At 27.4% G+C, this 24,037-nt stretch overlaps 1 protein-coding gene across 1 annotated transcript in view; it reads left to right on the top strand.

Annotated features, from left to right (window-relative positions):
* Positions 1 to 13,295, top strand: part of LOC107451601 (1-acyl-sn-glycerol-3-phosphate acyltransferase delta) — a 28,015-nt gene extending 14,720 nt beyond the window's left edge. Inside the window, exons 6-8 of the mRNA XM_016067755.4 lie at positions 2,731 to 2,915; positions 8,473 to 8,671; positions 10,315 to 13,295. Of these exons, the coding sequence (XP_015923241.1) occupies positions 2,731 to 2,915; positions 8,473 to 8,671; positions 10,315 to 10,532 (602 nt within the window). The 3' untranslated portion in view covers positions 10,533 to 13,295. The remainder of the gene's footprint in view (positions 1 to 2,730; positions 2,916 to 8,472; positions 8,672 to 10,314) is intronic.
* The last annotated feature ends 10,742 nt before the right edge of the window (positions 13,296 to 24,037 follow it).

The raw sequence follows: 24,037 nt of genomic DNA, 5'->3' as shown, positions 1-24,037 counted from the left end.
GGGATACTACAGGGTTTAAGCTGAGTCTAAAAATTCATTAGCAAAAAAGCTAAAATCTGAAAAAAAGTTTTAGCAAAATGCTAAAATGCCATTAGGCTTATAAAATTACTTTATATCAAACAAGTACTGTAAGTTATCTGACAAAGAATAGCTTAATGTACAAGAATATCAAAAAGAATACCTATAACAAAAAAAACGCATTTATTATTTATCAAAACATTTTGGTTTATAATTAACAATCTTCCTTTCTTTCATGTTTGCCCATTTTACAAATGCTTCTTGAAAGTTAAATGCACTTTCAGGGCCCTCAATATTAATCATTAACAAATTGTTTACATGGTTGATTAACAACCTGTTTCGAATATTAGTTTTAACAAATTAAGGCAGCTAAAGCCCCTTTCACAGTCAACAGTGTGCATTGGTATTGTTGCACAATACTCTATAACAGAAGTTATTAATGGGTACTGTTCAGACACATCATTGGTATATAAAAATAAAAGTAATTCATTAAATGACATGTTTTTACATCGTTGCATTAAGATGTGTTTAAATAATCCCCATTCACAAAGTAATTCAGTTTCTGTAAACTGAAAATCTTTTCTGGGAGATTCCCAAAACAAATTGAAAATGCAACGGATTTCCTTTACACCATAATGCTGTAATTCTTCCGAACTATGGGGCATCCTGCTAGGTATAAATATATTGAACATTTCGATTTTATCCAAATCTCCCAATCTATCAGTAATATTTTCAATGATACAGTTTAAAAAATTGTGCATCAAATTACGGAATCTTTCCCTCTGTTTCAGTCCATCTAAAATTATATGGCCCTGAAACTCAAATTTTTCACTTTCCTTCTTAGGCACATCATCTAAAAAACTCATATAATGAGTGCCGGTGCCATTTTTTATTTCTTCTAAACTTGAAATACAAGCCTTCACACTTGATTGAACATATTCAAAATTTAAATTAGATTTTTGAAATATGAGGCTTAATTTATTAATGTTGAACATGATATCATTCATGATGGCAGTGGTTGCTAAAAACAAAAAAGTAGTTATATTTTTTAACAACCCTTAGCGTCATGGTTTTTCGCGGAAGCTTTTTTTTTAATGGAATTTAGTAAAATCCTTTAGCAAAAATGCGAAAATGCTTTGTTGAATTTTAGCATTTTTGAGGGGTCTTTTCGCATTTTGCGAAAAAAGCTACCGTAGCGGAAACCCTGGGATACTAACTGTTTGACTTGTTGACAACTGTTTGACCTTTATACATGGATGAAACTGTTTAGCGGATTTCCGCTTTTTTCGCTTTTGTCTCTCAAATTTTCACCTTTTTATCAAAAACTCTGATTCTCTAAAAGTTTTTTTTTATTTTTTATAAATATCACATTTTTATCTTTTTTTTTGAAAATTCAGTTGTTGAAATAAAATAATTATATTTATTTACGATTTTCAAAGATGAACAGAAAATTAAACGTTCTAGCTGCTAACCCTTCTGCATTTTTACTTATTTTAGCTATTTTCTCCGATTTTACGCACAGAAAATAGGATTTTCCGTATTTTTATCCGCCCGTCGGATAGCTCGTATTTTTGTAATTCAGACGTCACTGCTTCCTGTTTTCTGGCGTGAAAGCAAACGAAAGAAAAATAGAGGTGTATTTTAGGTGAAAATATTTATTTGCTCATTCAATTAATCTTGTAAATTTCTATTAATTATGTCAAACAAAACCAATACAAACAAGCCTTTTAGAAATTCCAAGTCCAGACTCTTCAAATATCTCAATTCTTATTCATGCCATTTTAATATCAATAATTGATTTTCGTCTTTACCTGATTTAAAAGTTGCGCATTGCGATTGTTATTTATGCTATTTAACTATTGTACGTTATGATTCTTATTTACGCTTTTTAAATATCGTACGTTATGAGTCTTATTTATGAGATTTAAAAATCCCATATTGCGTTTCGTATTTATGCATTTTCAAATTCGCGATTTTATTATCAAACATCGATTTTTGTATTTACCTGATTTAAAAGTGGAATGTTGCGATTCTTATTCAGGCGATTTAAATATCGTACATTGCGATTCTTATCTACGAGGTTTAAAAATCCAATATCGCTATTTGTATTCACACGCTTTTAAAACTCTATGTAGCGATGACTCTATGGTTGTAATATGAAATAACGATTTTTGTATTTATATGTGCTTTAAAAATTTGACATTGGGATTCGTTTTTGCGCGATTTAAAAATTAAGCATCGTGATTCTTATTTATGTAATCTAAAAATTACCTATGACGATTTGTATTTTTGCATGTTTTAAATTCGATATAGAGTTTCATATTCATGTGATTTAAAAGCACGTGGTTTAAAAATCCAATATCGCGATTCGTATTCACGCAAGCTTAAAATCCAATGTCATGATTAATTTTTGCGGTTGTAATGTCAATTTTCATATTTATGCGTGCTTTAAAAATTTGACATTGGGTTTCGTTTTCGCGCGATTTAAAAATTACCTATCACAATATGTAATTTTGCATATTTTATATTCGATATAGAGTTTCATATTCATATATTCATACAATTTTAAAATTAATCATCGGGATTTATAATCACATGGTTTACAAGTTTAAAAATCACACTTTTTTTGTGAAACTGAATTCTGCAGACTATGTAAACTTGCACTGAATATAAATATAAATATAAAAACATTTGCCTGTTTTTTTTTTTTAGTTGCTGCTGTCTATGATGTGCAGTTAGCATTTCCTGATGGTCCAGTGAAACCAACATTTGCCAACATGTTAAAAGGGAACAGTTTTAACGGAGATATCCACATAAAAAGATATCCAATGAGTGAGATTCCTACTGACTCAGATGAAGCTTCGTCTAAATGGTTGCATAATTTATATGTTGAAAAGGTATTTTATTGCTGTCTTCATCTTAAGTTATATTGTTTGATGAATTTGTAACTACAGTTAGACTTCTATTTAACGAACTTCCATTTTGTAAATTTCTCTATTAAGCGAATTTTTTCGAAGAACCATTATTTAATTTATATTTATAAAAATTAAATACTTAATTCAACTTTTATTCTATGAGCATTTCAGTTTTTTTATTGTTGAATTTATTTTTAAAGTAAGATTTTGTTTTGTGTGATATAATTAAACGGCATTACTTTTTACCACTTTTCCTATTTCAATAAGTTGTTTTAGATTTGAATGGAATAATTTCAGCCTTGAGAAAAAAAGTATTTGTTTCAGACTTGGAAAAAACAGGGTGGCCACCCACCTGGAAAACCTTGAAAACCTGGAATTATCAGGGAATTTTTTTTATACTGGAAAAAACCTGGTAAAATCAGGGAATTATGGATAAAAACCTGGAAATTTTTTCTTATATATTTTTTTAATTTCACTAATTTCAATTATTTGCTAATTTTCTTAATTTAAATTGTTTCATCCATTATACCCACATTTTTTTAGACGGAAATGTATCTCTAAACAGTTAAAATATCATCAACTTACTTTGCTTTCATCAAAATTTGCTCCATTATAACCCTGTTAAACTAGAATACAACATAAAATTCTCCCAAGGTTGCTAAGCAAATGTAGAAACCTTTGATCTCTATGCAGACTATGGGACTGTGCAATTTAGGAAAGGCAAAGATTATGGTGGAAGACGGGGTTAGGATTCGGTTTTTAAATTCTCTTTTAAAGTTTGTTCGCAATTGAGAGTGGTAATTTTTTTCTATTTTGACAAAATGAGTCAAAATGTTTTTGTATTTTTAACTTCATTAAATTCTCTGAAAATTAGTTGGTTATAAATAATAGATTTTATATTGCACTCTTTTTCTGAAAGCTTTTGAACTTCCATTCAAAGAAATCTGTAAATTATTTTTTCTCAGCAAACCAACCAATCACGCATTTCCCCCCATCACTAACAGCAATGTTGCATGCAATTCTTGCATTAATGCTAATTTTTTCTATTTCATTTTAACCTTTTACAGTATATTTTTATTTTGAAAAAAGTTTTTTTTTAGAACTAACTATGTATTAATATCAAATTTTACGGTTTTTTTTGGTAAATATTAGTTTTTTGATTCAAAATTCGAATTGTATAGTTATCACACTATCAAAAGTTCGTAAATGTTGCTTGCATTCCAGAGATGATATTTCAAAACTATTCCTCTTTTTACCTAAAAAAGCTGACAATGACTAAGGAATATATAGGAAACATATTAAATGATGTATATACATAAAATATAATTTTTTTTATTCATATGTGTTTAGTCAGGAGAAGGAAAACAAAACTTAGTGTTTTAGTTCTGCACTGTACAAGATTCCAGTTGTTCAAACAAAAACAATTAACTATGCTAAACTAAAAAACTGTGTGTTTAGATTAGAATTCTTTAAATGTTTTAATTTCAAATAAGAAAAAAAAATCAGAAAAGTATACATTTTAAGGAATTTTATCTATTTTTTTTCTTCTATAGAGTATAGAACTAAAAATTAGACAATTTTACATTTCTGACATTTATTTTTTTATACTAAATCTCTTAAAATAAAAATGCTATTTTAAAATACCATTATTTAAAAATTTGACTTGAGATATTGGTTTAAGGAAAATATGATCAGTGAATTTTATAAAAAGCACTGGTAAGATGAAATACAGTATAATGCAGTATACAGTACAGCTTTATATTGAAATGTAATTACAGTGATTCACAAAAGTGTTGATACACTTATGACTTTCAATGAAATAAGACTATCCATTAATTAAAATGAATGTTTCAGAATGTATATTTAATGATAAAAAATGTGTTCTAATCTTAACAAAACTGAAATATTTTAAATGACAGTATGAAATATTTTAAAAACAAAGGAAAAGTTTATTTTTAAGGAATCAATCATCAAAAAGTGACAAAAACTTTATCCCACAAAAGTCATCATACACTTTTAAAGAAAAAACTCAGTCTATTAGTAAGTCTAATTTTTCGTTAAATTAACATTTAGTGGAGTTTCCTTTAGCATCTACAATAGCTTTTAAAGGTTGAAAATACGTGTAACTAGTTTTTTTTTTGTCAGGTGAAATTCGTACTGAATATTTTTTAAAAATTTTTATAGAAACTTTTAAAAAATTTTTATAGAAACTTTTACAACACTCAATTGCAAATTTATGAATTTTTCCACAAAATTTATAATTTTAATCTCTGATAGGAAGTCCTTCTTTTAAGCATTTTATCACATATTGCACAGTTCAATTGAATACAGTAAACTAATTTAACGTATTCATTACTGATTTACCTCTTATGAAGACAAATAATCAAATTTGGTCTATTTTATTACGGCCACAAGTCATTTTTAAATGATAAAATATAATATTTCGGAGTTAGCAAGCAAAAATTAAATGAAAAATAATTAAATAAAAAAAGCAATTGGCGATAATTTTAATTCTGAGATTCAAAACATTTAAATGTACGATGACTTTCGTGGGGTAACATTTTTGTTACTATTTGATTAAAAAATTAACTTTTGCTTTGTTTTTAAAATATTCCGTGCAGTTTTGCTAAGAATAGATTATACATCTTATTATCAAATACCCATTGTGAAATATTCATTTTAATTATTGAATTTTTATTTCCTATTTCAATATAAGTTATAAGTGAGTGAGCACTTTTGGGAGCCACTGTAATTATTAAAAATTATTGATACATAATCACCTGAAATGGTTTTCTTTTCCTTAACAGGGATGAGATTTTTCCGCTTTTTAGCGGATTTCCGCTTTTTCACTTTTATCTCTTAAATTTCAGCTTTTTTATCAAAAATTCAGATTTTCTAAAAATTTAATTTTTTTTTATAAGTATTCCGCTTTTTCAGAAAATTTACCGATTTTCAAAGAGAAACAGAAAATTCAAACTACATAGCTACCAATCCTTTCTCATTTTTACTTATTTGACCTATTTTCTCCCCTTTTACAGGCAGCACATAAGATTTTCCGAATTTTTTACCCGCCCTCCAGATAGATCCGATTTTCGTAGTTCAAACAAGGCTGCTTCTGACAGCCCTTTTAGAGGTCCCAAGCCTGGAATTTGCTAATATCTCGATTCTTATTCACATGATTTTAATATCAAACATAGCTTTTCATATTTGCGTGTTGCGATTCTTATTCACGCAATTTGAATATTGTACGTTGCGATTCTTATTTACGAGATTTAAAAATCCGATATTGTGATTCGTATTTACGTCTTTTTAAAAACCTATGTAGTGATTCTTATTCACGCAAGTTTAAAATTCAATGTGTTGATTTGCTCATGCGGTTTGTAATATCAAACGTTGATTTTCGTATTTATACAAGATTTTAAAATAAGACATTGGGATTCGCATTCACGCATTCTTAAAGTTATGCATCATAATTCCTATTTATGAAATCTAAAAATTACGCATCATGATTCGTATTTAAGCTATCTAAAAATTATGAATCGTGATTTGTATTTACGCATTTTAAAAATTCTATATCCCAGTTTGTATTTTCTCATTTTTAAAATCGTATATCTAGTTTCATATTCATGTGATTTCAAAATCCATAATTGTTATTCATATTCACGCAATTTTAAGATCAACTATCGCGATGCTTGTAAGAAGTAAATTTTTTTTAAAATTAGTTACTATAAAGGTGACTGTTTTTCTAACGACGATTATTAGTATATGTAAGTGTTACAACATCAGAGAAACTGGAAGGGAATATATTCAAAACTTACATTCTGTGCTTGCAAAGAAGAAAAAATAGGATTTGTCACAAGATGTTTGAAGATAGACTAACGACTAAATATAGCAAACATAATAGATATAGCAAACAAAAGCAATCACATAAAAAGGGATTTAATTAAAAAAAAATTGAGGGAAAAAGAGTTAATTCATCATCAAAATTTTATTTATAATTGCTGTTATTTATGCTATAAAATACAAAATTCTTATCAAATAAGAAACAATTATCTAAACAGTTGCTTATTGTCATGTAATTTTTCAAACTAAAATAGCAATTTTTGTATGTTTAGGAGTTACTATATATTTCTACTTCACTGTTATTGATATGTTTCAGAGGGCTGTAGTTAGATTAGACTATAATATGAACATAATGATTCGGTATATTGTTAAAGTTTTTTTTTTTCCAATATAATTTAAAAAGTAATATTACTGATATATTTGCTATAAATCACATAACAGTATTTATTAAAAGAAATGAAATATTAATATATATTCTCAGTAGTTTTCATTTGCTAAACCAGGTAGTTTTTCAAGTAGTAATTGTCTCTTATGTGAACTGAGGAAAAATATAATTTCCAGCTTTATTTTTTCAATTGGTAATTATTTTTCACTAAATGTTAAGTATCAATGTAATCGTTTTTATAATAATAGATTAGTACACAATTGTATGTCAACACTTTATTTATTACCTTAAACTGTCTGGAATTTATTGTTAAAGGGTTGCGCTTGCGTAAAATTTACTATCGTGGAAATTCAGCTTTTTTGCGTTTTGACTAATCTCATCCCTGCCTTAATGAAAATATATTAAACAATACTTATCCAAGGTTTTATTGGTTATTCTGATTTTGTCATTTTGTAGGTACACTTTGAGCAAATACTACATAAAGTAACACATTAAATTCAATAAAAACAATTAAAATTATTCAATAAAAACGATATATTCTGCAAGCTAAACATATTATTTTCTCCTCGTCTTAATTTTTTAAAAATTAATGTTGTACCAGAACATCAAAAAACAATAAAAAAATATCTTGTAAAAAAATAAAAAATTTTTCAAGATATGTTTAAAAAAAATGACATTTTGAATAAAATACTTTTCTTGTACGTATCCTACACTTTATAAGAAAAAAGGAAAAAAACACAAACGTGGAAATTTTAAGATTTTTACCTGGAAAAATCATGGAAATTTGAAATCTGTTTTGAGTGGCCACCCTGAAAAAAATTATTTTTCAGTTTTAAATGAGTTTTATTATTTAAACTAACTATATATACTAATGTTCACATAAAAATGACCATGTTTGCTATCAACCTGTCTAAATATGCATGCAGCCCTTTTTTTTGTCCGACCATTCAAGTAGCCTTTCACTCAGAAAGTCTGTGTACCCCAATGTTAAAGCTTCATTCGAGCAAGCAAAAATTTTGTGATTATTATGACCCCAATTTTTATTGATATGCAGCATGCATCTGTACAGAAGTTTAAATTTATCATGGTTATTTTAAGAGCTATGTAATTTTTTTAAAAGAAAATCTTTTTTGTTTTTTCTAAAAAATTTTTTAAGTATCTAACCTTAAGTTTGTAAATTTAAAAATAAAATAGAATTTAGAAGTTTGATTGAAAATAATTGTAAATTAGGCTGTGAGGTTTTATACTTTTTTGTTCAAAAATTTTCTCAGTGGCAGTGCTCGAAATTGATCAATATTCCCTTCTTTTTAGGATCGACTAATGGATAATTATTTTAAAACTCAAAGATTTCCTGGAGTATGCATTAAAGTGAAACCAAGGATTTTTCCTCTATTGAATGTTATATTTTGGTCAGCAGTTGTTGGAGTACCATTTTGTAGGTTGCTGCTATATATTCTTGTAAATGGCAGCTTATTTGCTATATCTGCTGTAGTAAGCATTGCAATGTTATGTAAGTAGTTTTTTTTTGTTTGTTAAATAATCTTCTGTTAAATATTTTATTCGATGTAAGTTACTTGAAAAAGAATTAAGAGTATATTTACAATTGAAATTACCTTAGTAGATATTATATAGAATTATTCTGAGCAGTGAAAATGGGCTTGTTAGCTGGAAGAAATTTTCAGGCTCATGGTTTTTAAATAAATATTCAAAATTTTTTTTTTATATTAGCTTTATATATTTGAAATAGAGTAAAAACTATTTGAGAATTTCGTTGGTACAATGGTTGAGGTCACTGAACTGGCATTGAGTATAGGGGTTTTATGCGAAGTAGCAGCTTTAAATCCATCTAGTGCCTCTGATTACTCTTACATTGAGCTGACTGAGTACCGGGTTTCTATACAGAGTAATGACTGAAAATCCACTTAACTTTAGATCGGTGGATACACACTTTAAATCTGATCACATCACCTTCCACACTCTTCACAAGATTGTGAAGTCTTCATTTACGCAAAAACTGCTGACCCACAATGAATTGTAGCAAGAATACTCTCTTAGTCCATATTAAAGACATAGAAGAGATTCTATTCCTTAAGAATTACGTAAGCACAACTTCAATTTATTCATAAAACTGTGTTAAACCACTATGCCAAGTTTTAACTATTAAACTTTTTCAAAGCTATAATGTTAAAAAAGTTTTAGAAGTATTTAGCTTCTTAAATACATTACAGAAAAACAGAATATTCATAAATATTAGGTACTGGTTTAATACGGAAATTAAGACAGTCTAGAGTTTAACATTGATGAAGTTCCTTTTTCTGTCTGAAAATGGCTTTAAGTTTTCATTAATTACAGTAGAAGCTTGATGTTTCCTAATTACTGTTGTTTTTATGGACCTTGAGCAATTAAATGAAATTTAATTGCACAAGGTCCATAAAATAATTGCAAAGGTCCATTGATTGTGCAATAAAATTATTTTAATTCTAAATGAAATTTAATTAAATTACTGTTGAGAGGGCAAGTCTAAACTACTATAGAACAGCATGTAAACAAAAACCGAAATTGTATCAAATATTTTTTTTCACTCATATTGTGCCATTATTTTTTATAAGACACAAGTGTTTTTTTCTTCTTACGCTTCCATAACTAATAGGATTTAACTGCACTTCGATTTTCAATCACATTGGGGTTCATCATGTCAGCAAAACGATGAGTCAGGATGTAAAAAAGGCAAAAGATAACGATCATCACCACAACTGTCACTGTACACTTATGGAGGAAAATGCTCTTCGTGCAAGCTTGCAAACGTGAGATGTCATGATCGGGAGAAGTACTCTTTGCGCGCATTTGAAACCATCGATGTACTATCAGGAACCATACTCAATACCCTTCGCATAAACATCGATACATCGTACACATCTCAGTAAATCGCAATTTCGGATGCTTTGAAACTTTCCACTCCGAAAATCAGATCGGTGATATGATTGTATATCATGGATATTTTCCGATGCATGAATTTACTGCCGATAAAGCATTATTTATTAGAAATAAAAAGCTTGTTTCATTTTAAATTTCAATTGTTGCATTGAGTAGTCAATGTTACACAAAACATTACATTATTTGTTTGTAAGTCTTATGTCAGTCTTTTATTTTCAGTTTTCACCATCATGTATTACATGGTAAGAGCAACCAGTTCTGCCAAAGGGTCTTCCTATGGGAAAGATAAATCACCCAAGAGAATAAATAATGGCTCAGTCAGCCATGAGAGTGCCAATGGTAGTGCTAATAGTATCAGTGATATCCCAGTGAGTGAATCTTCCGAAACAGATTCAATCGGAAATGAGAACTCTGATACTGTTGAAAGCAATTCTTAGTTGTTTTTTAACGTGATTTTCTTTTACTCCTTGTTTGATAATGGAGAATAATTTATCTATTTTATAATAAAAATTTTTAGTTGATGGAACATTCTGCACTCGAAAGCGAGTCAATGTGAATTGTATATATAATAGTTAAAAACTGTGTTGCTCTTGTGATAAAGAGAGCAACGAAAAATTGATTGAAGTTATGAGTGTCGCCCTTAGCATCGCTTTCTTCCTCTTTGTTAATGCATAAGCTGATGTGTTCACAGTGATGAATTTCTGTAAAAATCATTTGTAAATTTTTTAATATTTGGATTTTTAAATGTATTTTATTACTGTTTTGGAGTACTTAAGTCATTTTTCTATTGTCCAAATGTTAATTGAATTGCAAGTGAATGTTTGCATGACTTAACAATGCGTGTGTGGCACAATTATTTTGATGCAAAAAATATCCCAGGGTTGGGAAGTTTTTGATGGTTTTTACCGGGGTTATGCCAATTGACAAAAACCCTGTGTTAAAAACTGGCATTAAAAATTGTCAAAAGCCTTAAAAAATTGATTTTTGAATTGCTCTTTTTATGTAAAGTTTAAATTGTAATACTAATTTTCTTATTTTTAACTTATATTAAAAGTAAAAGTTTTGAATAAAAAAGATCTTTATTACAATCTAGAATTGAAATAATTTAAAAAGAAATATTTGTGACTTAACATTAGAATTCTAAAGTGACTAGTGTTCATACATATACTAATTATAGACTACTAAATACTAACAAAAGATCAGTTGAAAGCTTTACATCAGTATAATTGACTACTATTTTTTTTATATAACTTTGGAATGAGGGTATATTAGTTTCTACTTTGATATAATTATTGTTAGTTATGTATTTATATATTAGTATTATGTTAGAATATATTTTATTTGTTAGTTTCATGTATTAAATATCCTTTTAAAATCCTCATAAACATGATTTACGGAGTTGATGGACATTATTATTTCCTAATGCTCTTAATAGTTTTGAAAGTTTTAACCAGTTTTTGACAGTTTTAACCAGTTTTTGACACTTGTTATATCAAAGACCCAACCCTGAAATAAGTCTATTTTCCCCTTTCACGAAATGTACTGGTTTGTGTTTGCTAGTGAAAGTATTTCTGTGATGTTATCTCAATGTTGATAAATGTAGCCAACAATGTAGAATAACTTTTCCAATATCTTTTCTATGTGCTCCCATATGCATGATGTCTTCCTTCATTATTTAAAAAGAACTTCAGCTTCATTCATTTGGGGAATGCTTACAGTTATAATTTTATGCTTTCAGTTTTTATATCTTTTTTTCTTCATTTATATCAATATGAACAAGTGCCTTATAAATATTTAATTCATTTTTGTTTGCTAGATAAGCTTGAAAATGAGTGCAAAATTTAGTTTATTTTTTGTGTGTTTTTTCTTTTTTAATAGTTTTTCTTGTGTTTTGAACTTTTTATTAGTTTAAGGAAATATAGTATTAGTTTATTAATTAATTGGCTATGCTTAATTAATGTTTAATATTACTAAATATTACGGTACCATTTTAAGTCAATGAATATTTATCTTTTTGGAATTTTATTGCTTCATAGCGTGTACATTGATTTGAATTAGCATTAGGAAATAAATTTATGTTTTTTAGTAGAATGTGAAACAAAGTTGGAATGATTTAATTTTGTAGTTTAGAACTATTGTATGTGAATTAAGTATTCAAAGCTCAAAACTGTTTACTTTCATTTGAATCCTGTTTTGATCTCGAAACTTAAAAATATTTTGGCACCTAAGAAACCTGTAAAATTTAACTATTTTTGTCATTTTTGTTTTCTTTTCTTTCAATATCTATTACTTTTTCTTGTTTGGTACCGAGTAAAATGCTAATAGTTCTATAGTAAGGGTGCACATCATTTTTGGATAAGCCCCCCCTCCAATTAAAGGCTTTCAGAGGCTGCAATGAACTTTTTATATCAAATAGTAAAAGTTTCTAAGTGTAATAAAATCATCATCAATTTATCTTATAAATGAAAAGAAATAGTAAATGTAAAATTTATTTGATTAAAAAAGTTAAAATTTAATGCATATTGTTTTTTTTTTTTCTTAATAAATGCCATGTTTTTGACTGGAAAAAATAATTTTATTGTTTTTTACAGCTCATCAATTACTTTCAGATTTTAATTTTAAATTAAATAAGTTCTTGAACTAAATTTGCTCTGAACATGTTTTTGTTTAAAATATTTTGCTGACATAGTAACAATGCCGTACAATAATGGTACTGAAACTAGTTCAAAATATTGTCTCTGAGAGAAAAAACAAACATTTTGAGACATTTTAGTCTTTTGTCATATTGTATTAGTACATCTACATATTTTCTCCTGTTAGCTAAGCAGTTTTTTATAATCTTCGGGTAAAAGGCAGGGAGCAACTTGGTCATAGACTAACCCTAGAGCCAAAGGTTGTGCACTCCTGCTCCATAGAATGTATTTGGTTTTAGTTTTAGGCTTTGCATAAAATGCTTTAGGCCTTGCAAAATTTTTTTTAGGTTATTTGGCTTTTATTTTAAATTGTAAGAGTTTTAAATGACTTAGTTCAGATTCTCAGTAGAGATGTTATTATGAGTAAACATTGTATTGTATATTGTGTTAAAATATTTGATTAATTTATCAGTGTTCTACTTCCAATCAAATAAAGGTAGCTATTTGTAATTTTTGTATTTTATATACTTAGAAATAAAATTTTTGAATTCTATGAATACCTCCCAACTTAGCAAATTGTATTTTCTCCATTTTTACCAATTAAAAACAAAATTTTAAAGAGGGTCATTGTTTCATAATCAAGTTTTTCATGTGTGATTTTTAAAGTAAAATTTTACAAGAAATTTGTTATTTTTTTCCAGTAATGTTTGTAAATTTTAGAAAGTAGCGTGATGAATTTCTGGATTTAAAAAATGTGGATATCAGAACTATTGGCACAGTTAATATATTTTATAAAAAAATATTTGTAGTAAAATTTTATCTTTTTTCTAAACAAAGTAATCTATTTATAAATGCTTGTGGAATATTTTTTGAACAACAAGTACAAATTTCCTTTATGGATTGATTTTATGAATATAACATTATATTATTCTAAAATATGTTTGAAAGAATTTTTTTCTAAAAAAAAAATATTGATAATTTTAGATGAGTATTAGATTATTGCTTTGTTCTCCTGGAGTGTAAGCTCCTGTTATATTTCACTTTTTTTTAATGATATTTCTTTTCATGATGCAAATATTTCTATATTTCATGCTCTCTGCTTTAATGTAATTTTATATTTTTGCTGTGAAAATCTATTTAAAAACTTTTTCCACTGAACTATAAATTTTAAAATTGTATTGTATAAATTATTTAAGAAATATCGTGCAATTTGAAAACTTTTTTAAGTTTTTCATGTGTATATTTTTTTCCACGTTATGTCACTAGGAAGGAACTTTATTGAATTATATTAATTTTCCTTATGAAAATGCTTTTTTCCTTAAGTGTATTAAGTGGACTTATTGGTGGGTCCATTGACAGTTCATTATAACTGGGTTCAACTGTTTCTACTTATTTAGTTTGCACAGTTGTTGTGTATCAGTTAATTTTCTTATGTATTATATTTGTCTTCTTTACAACTATGTACATGCATGGAAAAAATAACTCCTTTTTGTGATTCAAGATCATTCGTTTTTTATTGAAATTTTGCTCTTTCAGTAGAACTATCTACACAAATACTCCGATAGTTGAATATCAGAGATGCCAACTTGCTCCGGACAGTGAGTTAATATTTTTGAGTGGTAGTTTATTTATTGTGATTCTTGGTTTACTAAATTCAATTTATTAGGTTTTTATCCACCACTATTTCTAAAGAATTCGAAGGCTTATATAATTCGCCACTTTGTTATCGGTAAGTCATGCAAAATCTTTTACAGATGAAACAAAATTAGTCAAATATTTGCAAATTTTAGTTTGTATTTATTTACCCGTCTTTTAAATTATTTGGGCCTGTCCGGAGCAGTTGGCATCTCTGGAGTATCTGTTAAAAAAGGTACTTTTTAAAAAGATTATTATTTCATTATTCATATCAGAATTACTTCATATTTATTAATAGAATATGAATAATTTTTTTTTCTCATTTTATACTGTTTTCCCTTGTTTGTTTTAACTGTTAGATTTTTGTCACTTAAATCTTGTTTTGAAATCTGATAGCTACTCTGAATTTTTTCCCCTTCCTATCTCAAAGTAATTTAAATAATTAGAATTCGATTGTATTATCTATGATATAGTTGTACATATAATTTTTATTTAATAAGTGAACTACTATCAGCTTTTGCAGATTGTTAATTTGTATAAACATTTTGTTTTGAGATGTAAGCTTTTGCACTATATTATATAAACACTTCACAACTTTATATTCTTTAGGAATAATTGTTATAATGTGAAAAGATAGTCATTTTTACAAATTTTAAATAAAAAATATAGAAATTTCACATTTTACTAATTAGGAAACCTCACAATCAGTGCCAAAATTTAATCATAAGTGAAATCTAAATTTTTATAAATATATTTTTTTTAGAAAAAGATATTTAATCTTTTATTTAAATCTAAACTTATCTATTTGCTCATAACTATTGGTTTTACATTGACTTTTGTGCATACAGTCAAACCTAGATATCTCAACGAAAGAAAAAAACTTTTTTTAAGAAATATTTTTGTTACTTCCGTATCACCAAATATTGCAACTGAGATATGTATTTTTCATTTTTTTCATATTTTCAGAATGACGTGCGTAGGTGTTTCAAATTTGCCAAATATCGGATAGTCCATGTTATCGAGGTTTGACTCTGTATGTAATATGTGAAGAATGTTTTTTTTTTAATAGGTCAAGTCGTATAATTATCTGTATCACATATATTAGATTTTTTTTAAAGTTATTTATTTTTTATATTTTAGCAATTCAAATCTCTTAATGTTAGAAGCATAATAGTTTAATGTGATAATGCTTGTAATACTTTAAGGATTGGTGCAGTGCATCTAAACCCCTGCCAATTATCCAACATTAAAAAAAGAAAATATTGATTTTCAAATGTTTCCTAAGTTGACTCTAAGTCTTGTTTTTGACTCAAACATTTTTTAACTGCTTTTAAATTTATTGAAATAATGTTGAATTCATTGACTGTCTCTACTACTAAATTGCAGAATATTTTATGAATTTTTTTTCTAATTAAAAAGAGTATCAGAAAAATATCCCCGTATAATTTAAAACAATGTAATTTTTAAGGAAAAAAAATGATATTTATTTGCTTAGAAGTTTTACTCTAAACAGTCAGTCTCCTTTTTTTTATGAATTAATTGTTAATATTTATTCAATTTCTATAAGTTGAGAACCGTATATTCTGATGAAATGTTTTTTATTATTGAAGATTTGGCAGGAGTAAATGCACGCTACTTAAAGTTTCGTCTTTAAATATATTTATCAATTCTTTTTTTTTTTTCCATCAATGTGTAATTTCCTCTTGAATTGAAAACTACAGATATTTCATTTCATAGACACAATTTATTTTTCAATTTACTGTGTAAATAATATTTATTGAAAATTTTAATGGAAAAAAGTACACTAAAACATAATCAATGTTTATATTTTATATTGTCATACAAATAAATATTTTACAATAGGTAAAATTTTAAACTCAAATTTAAAATTAGTTATAGTAAACCAACGATGAGCTTTAAATGAGATGTTGGTTGTTTTTTTTCTAGATTGAAATGAAAAATATTATTTTCACTGAAACAAAATGATATAAGTTTCTTTTTAAAGCTTTTGTAAAATTCAATATTTTCAATGCCAAAATTTTTGGCTTGTGAGAGAGTCAAGCTTGCCAATTTCAAATTTTGTAACATGACTTGACATGCATCCTAAATGTTTATGAAATATTGTATATCCTGTTAATGTGATTGTTAGTTGTAGGTATACTCTTTTTTGTATGGATGTTTTCCATTGAGAAATTTTTACAGTGTAAGAAAATTCCCCTATATTTTGTAAGCCAGTGTTAAATATTCAATATTGTAGATCATAGTACTACTAGTGTTATCACTTAATCAGGTGTTCTGAATATGACAGATGATTTTAATTATAATTTGCTGTGTTCTACCTAAGAAACTGGAAATTTTATGCTCACCAAGTTTTAAAATTAGTTACAAAGTTCATCAATTGATGGCACCACTGTTTAGAAAAAACTAATTAACTATAAAGCAATGTTTTCTGTTGCATATCAGATTATTTCAGTAAAAATATTTGCAGAGGCGTCTGTTATTTTTGTAATTTACGTAATTTCACAATTTATTTTTTTTCTACTGGTATCAAAAATCATTGCATTAATATCTTAATATATTACAATAGAAAAAATTGACTCCGTAACTACATATAAATAACTGAAACAGATGTATGAAAAAGGTCAGAAAGACTAGAAAATGTGTTCTAAAGTCTGAAAAAAGTTTTATCAAAATTCCATTTGTTTTAAAAATTTGTTGCAGTTCTCAACCAAGGGAAATACTATTTCACAAGAACTGCAAGTGTTAGAAAGGGGGTATTCATCTTATTGCTGCAAACAATTATTTTGAAAACATTGTTTTATGAATTTTTCCAGTTAAGTTGAACTTTGTTACTAATTTTGAAACTTGGAAAAAAATTAATGCTTTTGTTTTCGAAGCAGAAAAACGAAAAACCATACTGCTTAGTTGATTTTTTGATCATTCTTTTTTGGACACCTGGTATGTTTTTAATTATTAAGAAAGTTAGCATGTTGGTTTATTCTTGTCTGCTGAATTTAAATTTTAGCCTTCTGTCATAAAAAGGTCAAATCTATTTTTCTGTGAAAACACATTTGATATGAGAATTAACCTTTTTATTGGACCTTTTCATTTTTTTTTATGCAGAATATTTTTTTCCTTACCTATCAATTAAATATCACATTTTTGTTAGAGAAATTTAAGTTATATAATAAGCTAATAACCTGAAATATTTTTTTGTTTTCCTTTTTTTTCTTTGGTTATTTCCTGATGATATTGCTCAACTTGCATTACTTCAACACTAGAATAGCAAATAATTTAGCTTGACCCAACTAACAGTTAGTAGTTTATTTGACAGCAAATTAATTAAATAAGTAAAAAGTAAATCAAGACAAATAAAATTATGTAGTTTTGGAACTGATAGTATGATAATAAAATGGAATGGTATGTTTGAAACAATTCAAAAAGCAAGTAACACAATTTCAAAATAAAGTAATTCTTATTGTAATCGTCAAAACATAGTTTTATGTTCTATTTGTCATTTTTATTTGTTCTCTACCCCCTCAAAAAATAAAAAAAAATAAATTTCCTATAGTAGTCTTTTTGAAGTCTGTTTTTCTTAATCTAGGTAGATTTTTTAATTTTGGCACTTACAAAAACCTCCAATTTTCTCATAATTCGTAACTTCTACAAAAAGTGTAGAACTCTCAAAAACAAAGTCAACTAGTACATTTTTTTAATGATCTTAAAAATGATTTTTCTAGTGTTAAAGATTTAATGCAAGTTGTGTTAAGTTTTTTTTAATTGTAAATAAATAAAATATACTTTTATTAATTTCTTTTTTAATTTTTTTGTATTGAAAAATTTTTTAAGTTCTCACAAGAATCAACATGACGTTTGATTTTTATAATTCTTAATTTTATTTATGTTTTAAAATAGTGAAAAACAAAATATTGTTATAACAAGAATCCGAAAAAAGTATGTTTCTTTCTTTATAATATTTTGTTATTAATTATCAAAAGGCTTAGTGATATTTGTTTCATTATTGATGTAAACTAGTCAAGGGAATTAAAAATAAATGATTTTTTTTTTTAAATATTGAGGTAAAAGCATTTTGTATGTCAATGATGCAATGTTATACAGATTGATTCTGTTTTTGATACTTCTAATGCTTTTCACTTGTTTTGTTTGATCCTTGGCACAAAATACTGTTTTTTCTTCCTAACTTGAGATGATTTTGTATGTCTTCTGTCTTATGTGTTAAACTGTGAAACTATAGAATAAAAGTTGTTTGACAAAAATGTATCTAATTTGATTTTCGATAAATTAATGTTACAGGATAAATTTAAAAAACTGGATTTTTTTATGTAGGTTTAAAAAAACAATAGTTTCATTTTTGTCCATTCTGAGACGAAAAAGGTAGGACAAGAGGCTTTCAAAAGAAAGAGGGGGGTGTTCAGTGTTATTATTATTCTTCTACCTAAAAAAACGTCCATTTTAAATATTTTTTTTTTTTTAAAAAAAAGCTTTGTTCCTATTAATTTTTCTGCATCAAATAGAGCATTATGTATTATCTACCACTTTTAGTTTCCGAAAATCGCATTCAAGTAATTTCATATCTTATGGATTTTTTTATATTATTAAAATATATGGTGCATTCGAATGTCTTAATTTTTGGAAAAAACGTCAATAAGGAGAAAAGGCCACAGTTTTGTAAAAATGAAAAGCGTTTGTGGTCTAATTTTTTATATTTAAAAACTTACTCCGCTGTAAAAATTTACAAAAACTGAGAATAAGGCAGTGATTTTGATAATTTTCATCTAAGTAGAAAAATGTCGCCAAAATGGCGAATTTTTAAAAAGTTTAATAGTTTTTAAGATTTTAAAGTTATTTTCTGTTCTAAAGCCCAGACAGTTTTTCTCGGCAATATTATATAGTTTAAAATTAGCGCATTGCTTTAAGTGTAAGGAAATTAAACTATGGCTTTTCTTCAGCGACAGAGCTTCGAAAAACAGCGTTCACTGGGTGCATAGCATCCAACAAAAGTACTGTTTATAGAAAAGAAAAAAATGAAACTGAAGTGTTTTATTATTAGGAAAAAAGTATATTTGAAACAGTTCGGTTTTATCTACCACAATACGTTAATTATATGAATATTGGTAACAAATAGAAAGAAATATTCTTTTGGCGGCAGCCCCCATGCACTACTACTAAATGAAAACATTCATTGTTAAGTCCTGATGCACTTTAGTCCTGTGACCGATCAAAAGTGCACCCTAACTTTACTGACACTGTATTAAATGAAGGCATCAAAAATAAAAATCTACCACCAGATTTAATTTGGCTTTTCCCTCCTAGTTATGTAATAAATAGGTATGAAATTTGATAATAAATTGTTATAAAATGAATATATTTTTTGTGAACTGATGAAACTAAGTACTAGCGATGCACAAGTGATAAACAGTCCGGTTGTTTTTAGACAGTCGCTTTGAGATGTGACTGGCTCTTTAAAATAAGATATAGGATGCAGGCTTTTAATCGAACATTACTTATGTGATCACTCCATGTGACTTGACTGCTTATTGTGGCAACAAAATAATTTGTTTTGACACTCTTGGGGTGTTTTCTCTCAATATACAATGTGGTTATCATTATCTCTACTTAATTTTTGAGTTTGATGTTTGCATTGACAGAAATTTTCCATTCCGCTCACCAATCTTCGACGGCTATAATAGCTTTGTTTATGTTTCCCAAAGATTAAAGATCATATTGATTTACTAATTAAGAGGAAATTCTGATAATTATAGAAAGTCTGCAAAGCAAAAACAAGCAATGTCTGGTAAATTTCAGAGTTCTAAGAATCGCATTATTATAATCTGTACTATTAATAGAACTAAGATATTAATATTAACATCTCGTTAAGTTAAATACTCTCTTGGAATAGAGTTATCGACTAAGGCAACCTACATCAATTATAAAGTGCTATGATTAATGAGGACATGCTTTATATACTAGTCAATTGGTTTTTAATATTTATAGTGGTAGTTACACCACATTACGTCTCTTCCAGAATTTTATCAGTGATAGAATTCGATGAATGAATACGACTAGTTGATTTATGCTATTTTTTAAAGAATTTATTTAATTGTTATTATTTTTTTATTTATATCATTTTGATCATTATTTTTTTCTTCAATTCTGTTTTTTGATCGGGTGACTTCGTTTTTTCCCCTTCTTTTATTTGGGGGGGGGGGGAGGGGTGTTATATTTTAAGCAAATCAACTATTTAATGTGGGCCATCCATCGATGTTGGCGAGCTCATAACACGCCCGCAGGTCACCATTATGGAATAATTATTTGATTATCCATATTAGATCGTACAAAGATTTTATCAAATGAGCATTTTGCTTTAAAAAAAAAAAAAACATCACATTCTTGGATGAAAATAAAACTTTATTCCCTTTTTCTTTACGTGCACGCCGCCACACTGCAAAAGACGTTTTGCTGTTCTATTCTAGGGTTGCATTATTTTTTTACGTCGGCTTGGCGATGATTTTATTCGCCACAAGCTTAATGATCATGGTATCACACGAGGACTACGTCACCATATAAGTTTTCCTAGTTTTATGCAATCACGTATTAATTTGTTTGTAGTTACACTTTGAAATCAACTGAACTGAATTTAAAATGAATACAAATTACTTACTTTGAAGCAATGGAGAAAAAATAGTTATTCGTTTCGGGGAAACGTAAAAAATCGCTATATTGTTAACGCCAATGGTGCTTAATTTTGGTAATAGGTACTAATAAAGGTATTTAACTTTTCTGTGGAACGTCGGTTCTCTTTTTCGCGATTTAGATTGAGTAGATATGTCCTTCCAGTTGTGTTATATATATGGAAAAAAATAAGAGTTGGTGTGCATATAAGTATCTCTCATAATTCTTTGCCAGATATGGCATTCTGGAGCACACTGTAGAAAGTATATCTTGAAATATATTTGTTCGATCAAAAATTACATGATTTTTTTATATTGCTGCATAAATATCAGTCAGATGCCTGACATCCGCTGGGTTAAAGATTCAATTTTCACCGGGTATCCTCACACGACAAAAGTTTAGGGAGTGGTTTATCTCTGTTACTATGTTCACGCTACAGTGTTACTTAGATTAAAGTCACTACGAATATGGTTTGAGAATAACCCTTTCGTTTTGGTTTAGTTTAGGAGAGTGCTGCTTCTTCACTTCTCCCTCATTAGAAGTTACTTTACTCCTGTTTCCATAGCAGCACAGACAACCTCAGACTTTTAGTCGGAAGGAGTTCTCGGGAAATTAGGTATATTACCGTTTTTTGAGAAGGATTTTAAAATTATACATTTAGAGTAGTGATTATAGAAGATTCTGGGCATTTTAAGATTTTTGAAAGTGTCCATTACACAGTTTAATTAAATTTACTAATAATAAATTTAAAAAACTATGAAAAATGAATAAAACAGCAAGAAATGAAGGAAATATATTACATTTTTATTGACTAGACACATTTTAAAATACATGGGTTAAAGTATAAACAATTTTTTTTTCACAATAAATTAGAAAATAAAAATAGTTTTTCATTTTACAGTCTCTATTGTGCTTTCTTAATTTGGGGAAAGTCATTGGATTTTTGCATGAACAATCACACAATCATTATTAACTATCAGCATTTATTTATAAAATTATAATACCAGCGGTTATTCATTTGTAATTTTATATATTTTAATCAGATAGATCTTTAGATCATATTTCTTGTCTGATATTTCTTATTTTTTTTCAAAATTGTTTTTTTTTAGATCGTATTTTTTGGCAAGAATAAAGGCTATAAAGACATTGTCCAATATTTACTAGAATTTACGTAATTATTAAGTGATAGTGAACTAAACCACTATGTAGTGCACAAAACAATAGTCAAGGATATAGTAATAATCGTCATCATTTAAACAAAACAATGTTTAAATTAATAATATATAGTGGTGGTTAAAATTAATTAAATCTAATGGATTAAACCGGAATGGCTACCGTCCCAAACAAAAACTTCTTTTAGTGGATCTGTTAATTTTCCATTTATTTTTAGAAACTAATTCCTATTCCTCAATATCAGATTTGTTGGAGAAATTAGTTGAGAGTAATTGAAATTATAGTTAGTTCGAAAATCCTGGATAATCATCGAATTTAGAATAAAGGTGACACCCTGTAAGGTGGAGCTGATCTGTTAAACGAGTATAGAATAAAGTTTAAAATAAAAAGTAGTAATAACTTAGTTTCATATTTTATTAGGATGATGCAACTACTTGCTTGCTTTATTTAGAAAAACTGGGCACCTGGGCCACGCAGCGACCCATATCATCACCCTCTACATCAGAAAGCCTCCACACGGTTTCTTATAAGTAGGATGCGCAGATTATTTAAAAAGCGAACAACTTGTGCGCATAAACCCAAATTTTATTTTAAAAGTACTTGAGTGAAATTTATCATATATATTTGAGAATTGAATCTGTAGTGGTTGACAAGTAAATAAAACAAACCAATTATATTCCTAAATTAAAAAAATTTTTGGACATATACTTGCTACCATTTTCTAATTTTTAATATATTTCTTATTAAATGATTCTTTCACTAATTGGTTAACTTCATAGTGATCTAATCGGACTACCTAGAAAAAACCGTGTGGAGGCTTTCAGTTGTATACACTGAGGTAAAACATTTTGAATATAGCAACATTGGGGTAGCTATACAAAATGTGACGCATCAACAATTATTTTCTAAATACTTTAATTGCCTTTTTTAAAAATAATTTGGTTGCAATGGAACAAAAATCAAAATAATTTTCTTTACTTTTCTTTTTCTCGTTAGCACTTTTTATTTTAAAAGCACTTTCCTAATTGATCAGTATAAGACGACACATCAAGGAAATCTTTAACTGGCAACTGGGAGAAATCTTTTTCAATTAATACGGAAATTCGTAGCATTTGGATAATACTATTTTTATTTATTACATTTTATTTAATCCCTTACTTATCAACCCAATGGGTGAAGAGTGGTAAAAAATGTGTTTTAAACTATGTTTAAACTGCATGTAAAAACTTTTTTCTCTCAGCTACCATTCTAGTTTTTAAATTATTCTAGATGTCTTGTTACAAACATAAACATAGATTTTAAAATTATTAATGTATTCTAGTAAGCATCTTTTATTTTTTAGATTAATCCTCGAAACGAAATAACTTTCATCACTTTTTACATTTTGAGCTTTTTAAAGAGAGAAACCGGTCTTAAAGAGATATGTTTCACAAAGATTAAATAGAAAATGACATAATTTAAAAAAATTTGTCGTCATCTTTAACATTAAATAAAAATAAGAAACATACTGATTTGCGCTAATTTAGTAGTATGCTAGCAATTCATAGAACCTAATTTTTTCAACACAAATGAAATCTCAGCACTAAGTTCCTCCCTTGGGTTCAATTAATTTCTTTTTAGATTTAGGTGGATTTAATATCAGACAAAGTAAAAAAAAATTTTTTTTACAAAAATATTTTGTATTGTTGTATGGATAGTATTTTATCAATTAGCAATACAATATAAGCAATTTTTAATTAAAGCGACCAGAGGAAAAATATTTGTATTTCAAACATTCAACGTTTGTCAAGTCATTGCAGTTTGTTTTG

Source organism: Parasteatoda tepidariorum, chromosome 5 (genome assembly GCF_982258835.1).
Source record: "Parasteatoda tepidariorum strain Cologne lab strain chromosome 5, Ptep-v5.0, whole genome shotgun sequence".
Classification (NCBI taxonomy): Eukaryota; Metazoa; Arthropoda; class Arachnida; order Araneae; family Theridiidae; genus Parasteatoda; species Parasteatoda tepidariorum.
Note: the sequence above shows the minus strand (reverse complement) of the source record. Positions and strands in the feature narration are given on the sequence as shown.